General features: G+C 37.4%; 1 protein-coding gene across 4 annotated transcripts in view; it reads left to right on the top strand.

The window, feature by feature from the left end:
• Positions 1 to 1,056: 1,056 nt before the first annotated feature.
• The window catches only part of LOC121318396 (diphosphoinositol polyphosphate phosphohydrolase NUDT4B), a 34,335-nt gene continuing 17,454 nt past the window's right edge, over positions 1,057 to 17,937 (top strand). Inside the window, exon 1 of one of the 4 annotated variants that reach the window (XM_041255004.1) lies at positions 1,057 to 1,452. In XM_041255004.1, the coding sequence (XP_041110938.1) occupies positions 1,354 to 1,452 (99 nt within the window). In that variant the 5' untranslated portion in view covers positions 1,057 to 1,353. The remainder of the gene's footprint in view (positions 1,453 to 17,937) is intronic. The other 3 variants (XM_041255005.1, XM_041255007.1, XM_041255008.1) reach the window with 3 other exon arrangements.

Below are 17,937 nucleotides of genomic sequence, written 5' to 3' on the forward strand. Positions count from 1 at the left end.
CTGCATAAAGGCAGCTCCCAAATAAATACATAAATAAATAAATAAATAATATGAAAAGTGTTGTCAGTCGGAATACAATTAGATCGTACTGCTGCTGGGGGCTCAAGGGAACCTCTGCCTTTTTTTTGTGTCTCCCCATTTTTAATTTTTTTTTTGTGTCCACCAGTCGCCACTGCTGTACATAGCAAAGGTACTAGCACGACAGGGTAGATTTATAGAATCTGTATGTTATCCATTTCTCAACCGGCATGCCAGAAATTTATGAAATGTTCAACAGGGCAGAGTGAAGGATAGGCAGTCTGACTCTGAAAACCTGTGAAGACGTCACTGTGAAAATGTGTAAAAAGGACAAATTAAGTGGTGGCAAACTCATTCGGGCTACCTGAGCAAATGTAAATAAATAAATAAATAAAAGTAGAAACAAGTCATGTGTTAATATTTCAGGTTATCACAAAGCATTCACATTTAAAACGCTGAGGTCTAATAGTACACTCATTGAGCGCTGTGGTGCATCCCCAAAAATGTGTCCAATAGCTTTCGGGGGTGCCACACCTGCCACACCGATACAGCATTGTTACAGGCAGTGTTTGACATCTGTAAGAATCTTAATCCACCTAGTGGACAATTTATACATTACACTGAAAAATTATTATTAATTTACTTGACTGGCCCCTTCTAATCAAACAGTCTCAATGTCACAACCCCCCTCTCCCCAATATATTTCTTGTGACAGTATTTGTATTCCTATACAATTATATAGACATAAGAAGAAAAAAAAAACTTTTCAGATTCTTCAACTGACTCAATTTTAACAGATGTTTGTTATTATTATTATTATTATTATTATTATTATTATTATTATTTTCTGGTAACACATAAATAACTAGAGTGTACACATATTCCAGAACAGTATTTTCCCGCAAGTACATATTGCTGTAATAACGCTGTAAAACACTCATCGAAGCATCCCTCCCACCAAAATTACGACGCTGCTCTGGTGATAGTGCAGCGGCTGCGCATTGCCAGTGCAAAAGGTCAGGGGGAGGTTTGGATTGCGTTTAGCAGAATGTGAGTTCAGTTAAAATAGAAGACGGAGTACTGAGAGGCGCAGAAGGAGAGAGAGTAAGCTTATTGGGTAAAGCAGTAACAAAACCAGGAGAACAAGTATCCCAGGCGAATGGACTCAATGGAGAAATATACAGTACAAAGAGCAGTTTGTCACTAAACCATCTCTCCAGGACTTTCCATTCTGTTCATGCCGGTTTAAATAGCAGCTACCCTGCACGGGTCTAGCTTCACTTTCTTCTGGTTTTGCATTTTTTGTTGCTAAGGGTGAGGCAAAGGTGGGGATATATGATGAAGTTTAAGCCTAACCAGACAAGGACTTACGACGGGGAGGGTTATAAGAAGCGAGCGGCATGTTTGTGTTTCAAGAACGAACGGGAGGACGAGGTAAGAATTGAATGAGACACCATCGGAACATGGGGGAATGGAAGACGCACATACTGGCTGTATAGTAGTAGATTCGAACTCCACGTAGCATATTTCTGAACATATTTTAGACTAGACAGCCACAGTCTGTCCGGTTAGGTATACAGTTGTTATGTCAAGATTTTTTTTAAACAATAATAATACACATTGTATCACGTTTATAGCTTATCAAGACACCCAGTGGCTTTATATGGTGTTGTACTGGTGTGCGTTACCTTGTGTTCTCTGTGTCCATTTTCTAGCGCAGCAGTTATTGGCAACGTGATAATACCACATTTGGCTACATTTACACACGGTAGCCCGTGTTCATAAAGGATTTTAATGTCTGTGTTTCTGCTATTGTTCGGGTATAAAATATAGTATACTCAGTATTTTAGTAAAGCAGTTTGACTGATGGGTTAAAGAAAAGTAGATGCTGCACTACTTCGGCTGATTTGTGTTTCCTTCCTTGTAAAGGGTGCGTGATATCCAGTTTGGGCTAGATTTGAGAGCCAAATGGCTGTGTGTATTGATACAAAGCAATGATGTGGCAAGAGTCGTTTACAAATCAGTATTTCACCAAATTGCATTGTGATACTGTAAATTCCATCTGAATTTAGATAGATTACACAATTATTTCAAGCATTACAACTTACGCAGGTAGGGCAGTATAGTGAGATATATCATATAGTGGCCATTTTGTGAGCTGTGTCAATATTATTATTATTGTTATTATTAATTAGTAACTTGTACAGCTTGCAAGTTAAGGCCGTTTTTAATGATTGCATTGTAGCTGAATGAAGTTATCTTGCCGCCGCCTAGTATGTTAATGAAATGATGAAAGTAATTAGCATGATAAAGATCTTCTCATCTGAGGTTTCAGTGAATCATTTACAGGTGCATTTACACATTCAGCAGCACAACACGAGACACTAGCCAGCATTAAGCGGGTTGCATTGCGCATGACATTGTGTTACACTGGGACATTTAGTTGTCAGATGTAAAGAAATCCACCATGAAATGCACGTTAAGTTCTTAACTGTCTGGTAAAATGAAATGCAGTATCCACACAGTGTCGGAACGCTAAGACGTAGTCTAACATGATTGACAGGCGAAACAAAAGTGATAGCACAGTGTTGTATAATTCAGAAAGTTGGTGGCAGGGCTTTGAGTCATTTGTGAGGGGTTTTAAAAAAAAAGCAATAAAAAAATATCACGTTTTGGGGTTAATGTGAAATATACAATATGAGTCTAATATTCTCTTAGTTCCTCTAGTTCAATTGCATATCTACCCTCTCCAAAAAATAAACAAAACAAAAATGAATTTGCCAGGACACAGAAAAATATAGTAAGCGGTTTTTATTTATGTAGACAAGTTTTGGAAAACAAAATATTCATTCACCAACGGTGAGTCTATTATTAGTAGTCCTAGTATTGGAAAGTAAAGTTTTGTAAAATAGGGTTAGTCATTCTGTGTGCTAGTTATATTATGCTATATTATACAGTATATTTTTTAAAAGGTGCTGTAGATGTTAAACAGCCCTATAGGTGTTTGCCATAGTTTAGTCAACATAAATCTGCCATAGTTGGGTGCGGGTGGGCAGGAGCACTGCCAGCATAATCTTGAGTATTGATAGAAGTGCATTATCATTAGTTAACGATCTGAGTAGCATGGGTAAGCCCCTTTTAATAACAAACTATATTGTCCCCGGACTCCCACAGCTGAGGAATGTGTAAAACATTTTGTACCTTGTCTCATTCTAAAAGACATTGTGTGGCATTGTTCAAATAAGCTACTTTCAGGAGTCTTTAAACTGATTCCAAATCATTTGAAATTGATTTGGGTGTTATAAAATACCATCAGTGTCAAACATACTGTAAGCCACCCGTAAAGATGCTCAGACTCCAGTATGAGTGAGTGAACATGTTAACCTCACTCCAGGGAGATAGCATTCATTTGCTGATTTAATTTGAATGGTGAGTGTTGAATAGCTTAAGCCTTCACTGGCTATGTGTGAGCAGACAGAACTCCAATGGCTCCGAAGGAAACAATAGCTCTGATTTGCGTAAACACAATGTTAAACATTCTTTTTTCCCCCCTCCTTGATGGTGCTATCCCCTGTTTACACTGTAATCCAGCAGAAGAAAAGGGATAATAATGCTTGTTGGAAACAGCCCGCATATGTAAGGTTTTTAATGAAGTTGTAAAGGCATGACTGGTCAGTGCCCTTTTTGTAATGTGTAATTTATTTATTTATTTATTTATTTTTGCTGTTGTAGTGCAAATTATGGAATAAAGTCAATACTTTAGTTCACTGCTATGATTGGATTGGACTGGACAGTGACAGTTCTGAATCCCTCCAGAGTATCTTTAAGAATGACCAAGCTGCTTGATTTAGACCCTGTTCACACTTGCAGTTTGAGGTGGCTCAGGGCCACCTTGGGGCTTCCTTTTCTCATATGTTAATGCTCCAAATAAGAAAAAGCAGCCCAGGGCCGCTACAGATTTAGTCAGCCGTTTCGATGTGGCCTAGGGCCTGCAATCCAAGACCAGAGCCAGCCTTTACATATGTATAAATGCAAAGCAGATTTCGGGCCGGCCTTTCATATCACATTACCAGTGTGTTTACATGCTTAGTAGACACATCCCAGAGTCTGTGCTAGGCAAGATGACAGTGGATCAATATTGAATGGTAATTATTTCTAAATCATACAACTTTAATTATAAAAAATTTACATTTTAAAAATAAATCTAGCGGGTTAATGATTAGGTTGTTTCTTTCACATAATATACGAGCTGCTGTGCATTCATAATAATGCTTAATTTGTCAATTACATTTTCTTCCTGTTATTTAGCAGTGATAAACTGCAGGATTGTGGATCTCAATAGTGATCAATAATGCTGGTGACTTGACATATTCAGCTACCATTGTTTATTTTGCACGTAATGATATACATAGCTACAGAAGTGTGTGCCTTTACATTAAAATGCTGATCATTTCTTTTAGCTGCTTGCTTTTACACACACAAAATACTGTCTCATCCACAAATATTAAGATCTTTGATGCACCATGCGAGGGTGAGACCCTCACTGTAATATTTCAATGCCTGCTATTGTGATGATTATTGTTAATGCATTCTACTGACACTAAAGCAGTGGTTTATTATGTATCGTGCATGTTGTTGAGCAAAGTGTATTTGATATGTGAGGCTGTATTTAGATTAGGGCGATTCCCTTAATAAAGTTGCCGTTTACATTTGGGGCAAGGGTTTTGTTATAGCCATATGTTTGGTAATCTCCCAAGAGAAGAGGTAATGCTATTGTTCAGTCTTTACTGGTAATGGTTAGGGACTAGAGAATCATGAGTAAACCATTAAATAGTTTAACGATTGTGTTTGTAAACAAAGATGGTATCTGCAGGTTAAACAAATGTGTGTAAATGAGAAGAAACATGTGTCATGTATTTAACTTTATTTAGTGCCGTGTCTTTCCTTAGGAGGGAGCAGTAGTACTATTAGGTGGGTCAGTCATGAGTTTATCTTGTGAATGCTGGTCATTGTGTACAACCTGATAGTCATTTGCAATCTGAGTGAAGTATTCATTACGAAAATAAATATTTATACCTGTCAACATTAGCAAGTTGCTGTTTCCCACGTTCTAAATATCTCAGTGTTCTTAAGAGAATAATGTGATTGCGGGAGGGGGTAAGCTTGGACCATGGGACGGTTAAACGCCATTGTCAGCAAGTTTTATCAGTCACAATGTTTGTTTGTTTTTTTTTGTTGTTTTTTTTTTTTTTTTTAAATATATACCATAAAATTTCTACTGTGCTGCACTGAAAAAAATAATAAGAAACATCTGCTACAAAAGGATTACTGTTATCCTGGTAGCTCTCACATTCTGAGTGCAGACTGTCGTTCCATAAAAACAAAAAGCAGTTTGCCACTTTTTAGGCCTGCTTTTCAGTCATATATGTGAATTTACAAAACACAACTGTGAACAGGGTTGCAGACCTAAATATGGGGCGGCCCAAGCCAAGGCCAGCCCAATAGTGTGAACAGGGTTTTAGATGTGGATGCAGAGAGCTGAGGTAGAACAGGGCTGACCTTATCGGTGGCCACCCTTTAGCCTCAATTCTATAGTGGTTCACAGATGACTTGCTGCATTGGCACGCTTTCTGTGGATATATAAGCATTTCGACTCGGAGGCATCTGTCCTCCCATTGTGCAGTATTTACATCACGGCACATTGGGACTAGAAGTACATGCTTCATGGAGTCCTTGGAAAGGGAGTTGTTGTTTATACTTTTGTTTACAGAAAGTAAGCTTTCCACCAGTCAAAGTCACTGTGAGCACAGGGGAAAAGTAGTATTTTAAGTGTTTTTAAGACTTATTTCAACATTATTAGAAAAGGGGCTTAATGAGAGAAGAAAGTACTAAATAGGTGGACCATGGCACATTTTCAACCATGCATTACTGTTAGCTGTACTACACAAAGAAATGCTCCTACTGTGAGGTGTTTCATATGTGTTTTGGCTTGATTTAAATGGTCCTTGATATAGGATTTTTGCTAAGAAAAATCACCATATTTTTTCTTTGAAGTCTGTTGTGAGGCAGGGAAAATAGCTTTATTGTTATTATTATTATAATGTTTGTTTTTTTAAAAGGTTGTTTGGGTCACCATGCCTTAGTCTGTGTGCAGTCACTGTAAAGAGAACGTTTTTTTTTTTTTGCCAGTCAGGGTGATGCTTTTATGTGTTACCGTTTTGCTAATCCTTGGAGTAGGATAAAGTGTTAAACTTGATAAACTGTTCATTTTTCTGCTTTGTGCTGTACTGTATCCTCGTGTATATAAAACAACAGTGTCCTGCAATCATGTGCAGTTTTACAAGTACTGTGTTTAAAATGAGAGTAAAACTAAGGATGCAATTGCCAGTTTTACAGGAGAGGATGTTCTTCAAATCAGGAAGAACATAATCAAGTTCCCAGCTGCTCTTTGCCCTTTGGAGTAAGTGGTGGTGTCTGTAAAACCCTGGGATGTACTCTCCATGCAGTCAAGATGCACTGCTCACACACATACACATACTCCAGAATCTATCTAGGATTTCCACACACTAGGTGTAATATCTGTAAACATGACACATCAGTTAGGCCTACATAACATCAGTAGTAAAGGTTTGCGATTTTTGGTTTGAAAAAGTTTTCTCTCTCTTTTTGCTACTGAAAAATAGTGCCGAAACACAAAATGGGGAAACTTTACAAAACTTGTGAAATAAAATCTGTTCTGTGATATCTATTCAGATTGCACTATTTAACAAACCTCCTTCTGAACCTTGAAAAACATGTTTGTGTTTGATGTCAGGTAATGTAAGATTTCTCAATCTAAGTTTGTTCTTTCTTTTAGTCTTTTATTGGTTATAAATAAGTTCTATAACGCAAACCAAAAGATGTCCTAACATTGTAGCAGTTGCTAGGTGCTGGCTTCCAACTACCTCCCTCCAAAATAAAGTAAACTATCTTAGTGGGAAGATTTTCTTTACTCAAAAAGTGAAATTTCGTGGGTTTATTTTTGGGAGTGGTTTAACTAGTTTTTGTGTTAATCTGAGGATTTCTGTTCTTCCTAATTTTAATTCAATAACTTATTAAGTATTTCGTGTCTTTTGGACATCCATCACTCTAAAACAACCAAAAGATATATAGAAATACTAAAAATTAACTAGTATTAAAATCCATTGACAAGCATTTCGATTTATTTGGTAATTGTTGGTGTGGTTTGAACATGTCCAGCTCTCGTTTTAAATTCGAGTTACTGTTCTAAAATCTGAATACTAATGACAAGTGAGTTTCCATGTCAACCCCATCAGTGTAGCCTGGTGCCTGACCCTGTATTCTTGGGTTGTGAGTTTGCATGTTATTATCACCATTTGGTTTAAAATTTAAATTCTAATGACCTTGCTGCCTGATTTAAGGAATGGGGTAGCAAGGTAGTTTTAACCTCTAATAGTGGAATTGGCTGTGGGGGAATGGGAGATTTACCTCCTATAGGTCATTTCTCCAGGCACTTTCCATAGAAGAATGCAATCTCTTGTTTCACAATACATTATTTAAAGGAGTGGTGCGCTATAAGGTTTGAAAGATAAGTGTATGTTTTGAAAGGTTGTACACCCACGGTGAAAATACCTGTTGGTATTTTCTGTAAAATATTATCATCATTTAATAGAATTTAACTTGTTTTACTAGGTTTTTAAAAGGTAGCCATAGAATTACATTTTTGTGTCAAGATGACCTCACCAGGCTGTATTTGTGGTACCACCTATTGAGAGCAAGAACTTGTTTAAACTTGGCTCTGTACTACAATTATAAGAGCTTGTGACAACCAGAAAATCAACCTATAGCAAACGTGAGTCCATGGAGGGAACTGGTTATGTGATCCTTTGAATTAAGAAAAAGGCATTTTCTGCTAACCCTACTTGCAGGAAGTTTTACTTTTTATCACTTTTTTTTTCTGGCCACTGGCAATTTTACAAATATTAAAATCCCAAATGGCTGTATTCCCTCTGCACTAATACGCGTGTGCGAGAATTTTTCCACAGCTGGTTTGTCTGAAAGAATGAAATGCAAGCAAGTATACTACTCTTGTTGTTCACCTGGGCAGAGAAGTGTTCAAGACAAGGTGTGAGGCAGTCTGTTTGCAGTGCAGGTGAATCACTGATCAGATCTGTGATGCACTGTAGTCCCTTAAACAAGCAGATATATGAAAAACTATTTCATTTTGACAATTGCAGTAAAACAAGTTCTGTCAGTTTTCACAGGAACTGGGTGCTGAGTAAATATCCCATATTAAGTTGCATGAGCCAAAATATGTGTTTATCGTGTGGATTCTGGCTCCCACCTAACTGAGCCACACACAGCATACACTAAAGTCCTTTGGCTGTGATGCTGTTATGATTACCACTACGAATAATCCATTTGATATAGAATGGCCTTGTTTTTATTACTGCAGTTACAAGACATTATTGTGAAACTGTTTGGCAATAAATGTGTTGTAATAATGTAGGCTCTCAAATTCAGAGAGACTATATTTCAGTATTCACTCATAACTCTGTTGGGAGACAATGTGTAAAACATTAAACACAGCTGAAAACCAGTGATGACACTTTTCTTCTGATCCAAATGTGCTGCTTTACACCAAATCTGTGACCAGAGAACCCAAATGGGAGCTAAAATGGTTCAATCTTTTTTTAGCCTTGGAAAGGGATGGTTTTACAAAAAGGGGAACTTCAGAAGGTGATTTCCATGAGTAAGATTGATACATTAGTGTCCTAATTGTCCAAACCTTAATATGCAAGGAATCCAATTTGGTTACCATTTTTCTCAAGCTGGGTCAGACTATTGTGTAATCTATGTCCTTAAACTTAATAACAGTGCAGTATGTTACTTGCTTTATACTTATATTTAAGTTAAACTCAGACAACTGTTAAAGTTTTTGGCCTAAACTAATAGACTCCTAATACCTTAGGTCTGGTTTATTGAGGTAACCATGAACATTTTTTTTTCAGGTTCTTTTTGTTCCATTTAAGTATATGAAATGACATATCTAACCATTGTCTATCAGGGCTTTTTTCCTTCCTAATGTCTTGTCTTGCATCGTTTTACTTTTGAATGTCTGCTTTTTATTGTTTTTAGCCCTGGCTTTTTAAAATATCCAAGCCACTACTTCACTGCTGCAGCCAACAATAAATCCTATTTTAACATTAAATTAAAAATAATTAAACACTAAAGCTAAAGGGTATCGCTCACATGAAATGAAACTTTTCTGTAGTTGGTGACTGTCACTTGTACAGTGTTCTTTTATATGCTTTTGGTTGAAGCTGACACCCTGGGATCCTTCAAGAAGCTGCTTGGTGAGATTATGGGATCAATATGCTGCTAACAACCAAACGAGCAAGATGGGCCAAATGGCCTCCTCCTCGGTTGTAAACTTTCTTATGATATTTTTCAACCTTCCATAACTGACAAAAGCTCTTAGACATACTAGGCTTAAATGGGGGGGAAACGGGACAGACCCTCTGAGAAAGAAAAAGGAGAGTGTAGACCGTAGTTTACTGAACTAGAACTGGGTGAGTGCTTTTGTTTTGAAGTACACAACCCCCTGGAATAGCAGTGTCCTTTCCATACAGTTGTATTGTAGCTCAGACAATAGTGCAATAAAAGAGATAAGCTGTCTAAACTTTCGTTACCCTTTGAAAGGTAATACTTGTGACTGGACTAACTGACATTGCCTCATCCTTAAAAACATTAAGGGCGTGGCCTTTGAGTCACTAATTATTTGGTTTACAGTGAAATTGGAAACGTATAATTTAACATAAACAGTTTATTTTACAATGTCTCCTTAAATGAATACCTTCCTTTTTAAAATGTTTGTGGTACAGTTTTTAGATGATTTGACCAACTAGCAGATGCAGACTATTGTGCTAGTTCAAAAATCCAGCACACACGGCAAGTCTTTCTAAAAGCTCTTAACCTTATGATAATAGAGTGAGTGTATTAAGGCGACCTGAAACCTTTCATGTAACCTGTTCACAAAAATACTGATCAAAAATACGATACGGAACACCTAATTTAAATGTCAAGCGTTTTCATTCTATATTAATTTTTAGCACTAGCAACTCCAGCCCATAAAAATTAGGGCTGTCAGTTAATCCCAGGTAACTTCTGCAATTAATCTGTTAATTTTTTTTTTTACGCACGTTAATCGCACTCCTGTCTTGTCCCTCTTGGCTTACTGTAATTTCCTTTGGCACCATTTTACTGCATGCTGTTTACCATATACTGATACTGTGTTGTAAAATATATATTTTATTGTGCACAGCATGCTGTAAACTGTCTTGTCTAGTCGGTCCTTTTCATTTTTTCATGCTGTCTCTGTCCGGACATGTGCTGCATATGTTATTAAGACAATTAGGTGTATCTTGTACAGTCAAATGAAAAGCTTTCTTGGTCTCTGAGTCACATGCTAAGCAGATTGCATAAACTCTGTGTCTTTACAGATAACAGTATGTAAGTGTTGAGTGTAGTTTTTTTGAAAACACATACTTTTTCATTGCTGTAATTGATGCAAACCATTATTTTGTATTTACTATTTACTGTAGGACAAGAAGTGCCTCCCAATGACAAGAAAAATTGCATTGTGCGAATGTCACCCTCTTCCTGATCTAGAATCTGATGCATAGATATCTCTGGTTAGAATGCATACATCTTTTGGAGAAATACAGGTTTTCATGCAGTCTGCTCAATGAAGCAATGTGTGAAACGATATGTTTGCATTGCAACTAACTTCCCACAGATTGAAGTACAGGTCATGATTATTATTTTAATAATCCTTGTAAAATACATTGTTAAGATAAGTATTGTATTAGGCCAAAACCTTCTTCATACCTTTTGTATGGGTTTTACCCAGAAGCCTGATTGCCAATATGATTGTTAAAAATACAACGTGGAGCTGGGATTGAATTGTGCCTCTAAGGGTAGAAGGTGTGTTATGATCAGCGTGTGGCCCTGCAGTTCTCAATTATTTTAATTCTAATTCTGAGTCACACTGAAAACTAGATGTAGTCACTTCATCTCATGTGGAAATATTTACTGGGCATTTAAAACCAAAGTAGGTCTTTAGGAAGTAGATCTTTCCGCATTGATCAGAAACAAAAGGTGTTTTGAAGGCCCTGTTTTCATTGTTTGGAACTGACATAGGAGCTTGCCTTGAATTACAATACACCACGCTATACATGAGCCCAATAATCTTCTCACTGCACAGAGAATGGTACATTTACCCTGGACATGACAGCACATTTTAACTTTTGGTTTGATTGTATGTTGGATAGGGGGTATTCATGTATTGAAGAATCTTACCCTTGAGAGAGAGAGTATGTGTGTAATAATCAAATCTATCTGTTTTGTACTTATTGAGTGATCCCATAGGGGAGCTTGATGCAATACTGCTTTGTTAGAAAAATGTTCCTTCTCAAGATCGTCAGAGAACCTATTGTTACCTAACAATACTACTCAACTGGCATTTTCATCAAACCATAATGCAAGCATCAAGTCTTCACCAGTGTTGCACAGTTATCTTCTTTAAACCTGCATTGACTTTTTTTAGGGATGTTGCTTTTCTGAAAGAGGGCAGTCATTGAAAGGGGGAAAGATTAGGTGTCTGTGATTCCCAATACATAATTTAATACAGCCTGGCAGTTTAATGGAACAGAAGTGTTCATGGTCTTGCATTGACCTGTATCCGATTCCCTAGAATATGAGTTTCAATGTCCCACATGCTGCATGTGCTGCAGTATAGTCTGCACGTGGCTGCAGTGGTTTGAGTAAAGCTGACGCTAGGTGGTTAATATGCCCTGCATATTTAGTTATGAACTGTGAGGTACAGTAAAAAACCACATGAGCAGCAAGACCGGTCTAATTTAAAAAAAAAAAAAAAGGCTATTGATTATCATAGTATTCATGGTTTATTTCAGGCCTGTGTAATGATGAAGCTCAATAGCAAACAGAGTCTTCTGGAACCTTTTCCTTTTCTCTGCTGTTTGCATTCCTGATTTTGTAATTGCAATAATCCTAAATGCACTGTACATATGTATATCATGGGACCCACCTATTTGATTTTGACGCTGCAGTAGCAATTATAATGAGATACATGTAATGTGTTTTTTGCTAGGGATATACAGTCAGCACTTCACATATACAACCCTTTTAAATGTTGACAAGTCCAGTTTAAAAGTGTGTTTAATGATAGGATTCTGAAAATGCCGTTTACCAAAATATTTATTCTGGTTCACTGTACTGCGCTGCTTTTACAAGACATGTTGTAGCTGTATATAAAATTCTCTATTATGACCCAACGGTAAAATGAAATAAAAATGTTACCCATGCACAGAATTGTGTAAAACATAAAAGGCAATGCAATTTGGGGGAAAAAAAAAAAAAAAAAAAAAAAAAATCAACACAGTATCCAGAATTGAAATGGTATCCAAAATCAGTATTCAAAATTGCTGAACTTTATGTAAGTGCTCGATAAAAGGCTAGCCTATCACAGTGCACTTGTAAATGAAAATGCAAAAAAGTAACTAAAGAACTCAGATATATATTTTTTTTTAATAAACACAGTATCTTCATCTGATATAAACTGATTAACTGTTTTACATGACTGGAACTGAAATTGCAGTTATAGTTCTTTTTTTTTTTTTGTCGATTGAGTTTTCGTACCGGTGAAACTCGCTTGAGCACTGTACTGCACACTATGGACGGACTGAATTACTCATGTGAAAAAAAAATGCAGGCTGTGACTGATAATTAAATCAATTGTAACACTGAAGAGATGGGCTATGTACAAGGAAAGTTGTGAAGGAGTTGAATTCTAAATTCCAAGACGGTAAAACGTGACTGACGTGTATCTGGATAACGTGTATCCGAGTGCTGTATTCCTGATGCCATGCATTTTAAGGGAAAGGTTCTTTAGCTCAGCACTATAAACAAAGCAAAGGAGTTTATTTCTGCAACAAATCTGAGATTGTCCTGGCTGTACATGCCCATGATTGGCTGCAGATGGTCAGTAGATTTGTTCCGAAAGGTTCCACCTTTACTATGTCCAGACTACTGCCCTGAGGCATGCTTCCAGCAATCCATTATAGAAATGCACCTGCTGGGAATTCTGAAGTGATAAATGCTTAGTTATGTGGCAGGGATGAAAAGTTCAGTTTTGAAAGGTGGTTTATCGACAGATGCTAATAATTTTCACTGCAGTGTTTTAAGGAATTCCAGGTTGTCATTATGTACATTGGTACCGGTATATTAGGGTTGGACGATAATGACGTTTTAATCTATCAATTATCGTCTGTAAATTATAACAACAATCATGATTGTCGACTGAATAAATATAATATTTAAGATTCTTGTAATTTGTCAAATGTATTGTTGAGCAGCATGACAACTGCTAGTCTAAGTCGCTGAGTTTCGAAGAAAAAATAAACTAGACAGTATATGCGCCAAGTTTTTTAATTTCTGGTGGGTTTCCAGAACATACACGAGTGTAAAAATACTTGTAATGTTGTTGTCTGTTGTAATTTGTATATTAATAATTATGTAGTTTTCCTATAAAATACATTTTTTCTTAGTTAAACATTTATGTTAATTCAAGAATATATATAGATATAGATAGATAGATATGTTCGTATTCATTACAAATGACAAAAGTAACTTGCACTTATTTACTGTCTTACCAGAATTTGCACAGTTTCAAAAAATGGCAAATGAAAAAGAGCTCCATGTGATATGGATGGAAGGATGAATGAATGTATAGTAAACAAACCAGATTATACACGCGCACTCGTAGCGATCTCTATGGAGAGCCAGCTGGGACAAAAACATGCTGTGGTGCTGTAGAGCGAGACAAAATCTCATGGGACAGAAAAAGGCAAGCACATCATGCTGAAATGCCTTGCTTAAACAGTACCCAACTTACTGAAAATGTTATGTAGTGATTTTTATATAGATTGTATATATTATATACTTTTTTGTTGCAACTTTCTTTTATGTGCAGTGTAATAAACGAAAACCAAACTGGTGTGTTTTTTCCCCCCTTCACTTTGCAACGCCTTTTCCATGTTTGTTTTATTTGAAGTGTTTAAAGTTAAATTTGAGTTTTCGTTTGCCTGTTCAGCTACAAAAAGGCACAAGTAAACCTCATGTTATTGCTTTATGAAAACGTGTCTATGGCCACTGTTTACTGTGAAGAAACGGCAATGACAAGGAATGAAAAAAAAAAAGCGGTGTCAATGTTATGTGTTTATTTTGGGAATAAACAAAACAACATTTAACTTGAACTGCTATTTGACACTCTTTCCTTTTGTGGTTAATTCACTGGGGTAAAGTAAGTCCTACACAACTTATTCTTCATTCCTGGGATAGTTTTCTATTTTAACGTGTTGCATATTGTAAGGTCTTTCTGTAAAAAAAAAAAAAAAAAAAAAAATCACACAGACAAGGGCTGTGGCCATGCCCTCAGCCCCTGCTTCTATGCTGTCTCTGCCTGCGTTCAGAGCAATATAAGGAGTGTTCTTTAGCACATTCAACCACAGCTTTCAGAGATTTGACATTCATACTCTGTTTCAAGAACCACTTTAACCTTTTAAATGCAACCATGTAGGAAAAATGGCAAACAATAAGTGACTGACTGCACTAGTGAGAGATAACTTATGTAAGGAGGTTTGATTTCTCCCCCAATGTGGTGACTTTGACCCCTTGCTAAATAAACTCCATCCTAAAAATAAGCTCTTTGGTTATGCAGTCTCATAGATAATGTTACTGTATGCCTGCCTAATGAACCATGACACCTGCTAGGGAAGGTGGGACCAGAGCAGCTGCAGGTTTGTTGTGTTGTATATTGTGCATCGGTGAAAATATTAACATGCATACAATGTAGCTTGTCATTGCATAGAGGCATCCAATTCTTATCATTTCCAGTGCAGGCGTAAAAGTGAATTAGCTCACTGTGCAGCCTTTGCACCTTTTTACATTTTTGTATTTTTTTTTTAAATTCATATTCATGAGAGAAAGTAAAATAAAACACAACGTTGGACTGTGGTATGCAACCTGGTTGAAGTACATGCTGACACAGGTCAGTCCGATTTGTTCAGAGTAGCAAGTCCTCAGTAGAGATTATCTTCTGACCAACTGCAGCTCTTCTTAGTACAGCACTGGCTCATAAATGAATCTTGAACTGTGCAGCCTTTGTGGAGTATACCAAAGGTGTGAATAGAGCCAAGCAGCATTTTCTTCAAGGCACAGTGTTTTTCAGTGGGAGCTCCTTTTACACAGAACGTGTGCTCCCTGCTTTTTATCATCTTTGATCCTCTCTCTCAATATGCTGTTTCTGTTTCAACCCAACAGACTGTGATTTGGTAGACTTCATTATTTGCTAAATCAAGCCGGTAACAGCTTGTTGTTGTATACCTTATCTGTCAATGTTCTTGCTGCATTCCTGAGTTTTCCAAAGCATTAAATCTAATTTAAAGGTCAGTACAGCTTCTTCATTAATATTGATGGGTTTGTGCACTGCTGCAAAGCTGTCTCTTGTAATGCATAGAAACAGCAAGGCTGAAGCAGAATGCAATTTAATTGCTGTAAAATCTTGCTTTTTGCAGTCGAGATGACCTGTGATTGATGGATATATGTTATGGTTGTGAAGCAGTACTCGGGGCAGATGTTGAATGTATTAAGGCTGTTGGGAGACTTCCTGGACCACATAAGCTAGATGTTGGGGCAACTAACAGAACATTTTTAAAAAGCCAGATCCACAGACTAGGTGATATGTTGAAAAATAATGGATAAGTACAGCAAGAAGTAAGGTTGATAGTGTGAGAGACCCTGCCACAGAATGGGATTGAGTCAGCAGACACCACATGCTCCAGAAAGCATCCTCTGAGGTGGCTGTTTGCAAATTTTAAATGGCATTTTTGTTTTCTCCTCAAGTTAGTGTTACAAAATGGTTACATTTCAACTTTTGAAGGTTATGCACTCTGGGAATGACTTTAAGTCCTCCTCAGTCTATTGATTTGGAGACTCACTAAGGAGACTATATAGATTTTTAGAATATCAAGGATCATCGACAGCAGATGTAGAGTGGAGTTGACAATTTCATGAACATCAGCAATTCCCATAAAAAGCCTGGGATTCGGTGTTTCTCAAGTAATTCTGTAAGAGAGCAGGTGTTAAAACACTGACCTGACACAACGTACAATGATAAAAAAAAAAACTTTACTGCCTTGTCATATGCTTTTTATATAAAGGTCTGTATCACATCAGGGCTTGCAGTCCTACATATTAATTCTTCTTATTGAAGTATTGTTGTCAGTCTCATAAAAGAATGGTAGTCAAGCTGCTGGATTAAGTCTAGAGCAATCGGGCAGGTTTTTCAGCTAAATGTTTTGTTTAGATGAACTGTACCATGCAGCTGCTTAAATTATATCACTTACTGAGCTGTAATTTTAGCACATTGCTTAAAAGGGCTCAATGCAATCAATACATTTCAGTACAGTACAGTCATTTCCCAAGAAGGGAATTGCACTTGTATGCTAATAAGAAATGATTCCTTGCCTCTCCAAAAGGTAATGTCCTCAGTGCCATGCCCCTCAACAACTGCTGTTGCTAAGGAAGTCTGTTTCAGAGCTGGTTTGGACACAGCCCATGCTATGCAGGCAATTGCTGGAATGTAATTGTTGAAACAGAGTGAAACATGGCATATACTGTAGACTTGTGAAAAGTGCGTTGGTGAGTATGGGGGAGGGGAGCACTTGTATAAATCCATGTTTTGGGAAGAAGTGCCTTGTGCCTGCAGTGACATGATGGCATTGGATGTAAACAAACAGGGTTGTAGTTGTCTGTGTGAAAACTGCTTGCATTGCAAAACAAATGAAACCATTACAGTTGCAATCATTCACAAGTTTTTTCTAGTGATTATTTACTTAAAGAAGCAAGGACTGTGAATTGTGATTTATTAGCTGAACTGTAATACACAGACCTCCCATGGCTTTTGGTTTCCTGTATATCTAATTCTGCAGCATTGTCCTGTCAGTTGTGCAAATACTTACGTCATTATTTCCTCATTCCTGTGCAACAATTATAGTAAAGAATACAAACACAGGTGAGTTTGGGGCTACCTCGAGATGTATTTGTACAATGTGCAGTGAATGAGATGGAGTGGTTGGTCCCTGTTAAGAACACCTGCCTGAACCGCCATCTGCCATGAGAGCACCATCCAGTTTATTTACATTAGCCAGCAACATTAGTGTTGTGGTCTATGTTTTGGCCTGTGGGAGCAGTCGAATTGAGGGATTTCACAAATTCAGCTGTATTGGAACTCTGGAAAGCTGCATTTTGTTCTGCACTGTTCAACACGGAATTATTTGTGATGGGTGATGTAAAAACAAATGTATTATTATTATTATTATTATTTTTTTGGGTGCTGTGACAGGGTCTTATTCGGGTCACGCGTGTAGGTAGCCGCTGTTCAAGCATACAGAGAGACAGACGTGGTGTTGTTGAAAACGCTGGCACAGGCGCGCAGGTTTTATTCACAAACAAACAAACAGCAAACGAAAGTAAAATAAAGGTGGTCATGTGACGTTACCAGCGATGGTAACGCACAGAGGACTAGTACATCAAGCTGTACAAAAAGTGCAAGATAAAACACAGCACAACAAACTATAAATCAAAAGGTGCCGTGAAAACGGCAGGCCTTGCAGCAGCCCCGATCACATCTATCGCTATGCTTTTATATTGACGCTCCGCTGAGACACACCCACCTGCCTGCTGGAACAGCTGATTGCTTTCAGCTGCTGCTCCACGCAGACGGGTAATCGTCTCCAGAGGAGTGCCACAGCAGCTAAACAATTAATTAAATCAATA

The sequence above is a fragment of the Polyodon spathula genome, chromosome 7 (genome assembly GCF_017654505.1).
Source record: "Polyodon spathula isolate WHYD16114869_AA chromosome 7, ASM1765450v1, whole genome shotgun sequence".
In the NCBI taxonomy this organism is placed as follows: domain Eukaryota; kingdom Metazoa; phylum Chordata; class Actinopteri; order Acipenseriformes; family Polyodontidae; genus Polyodon; species Polyodon spathula.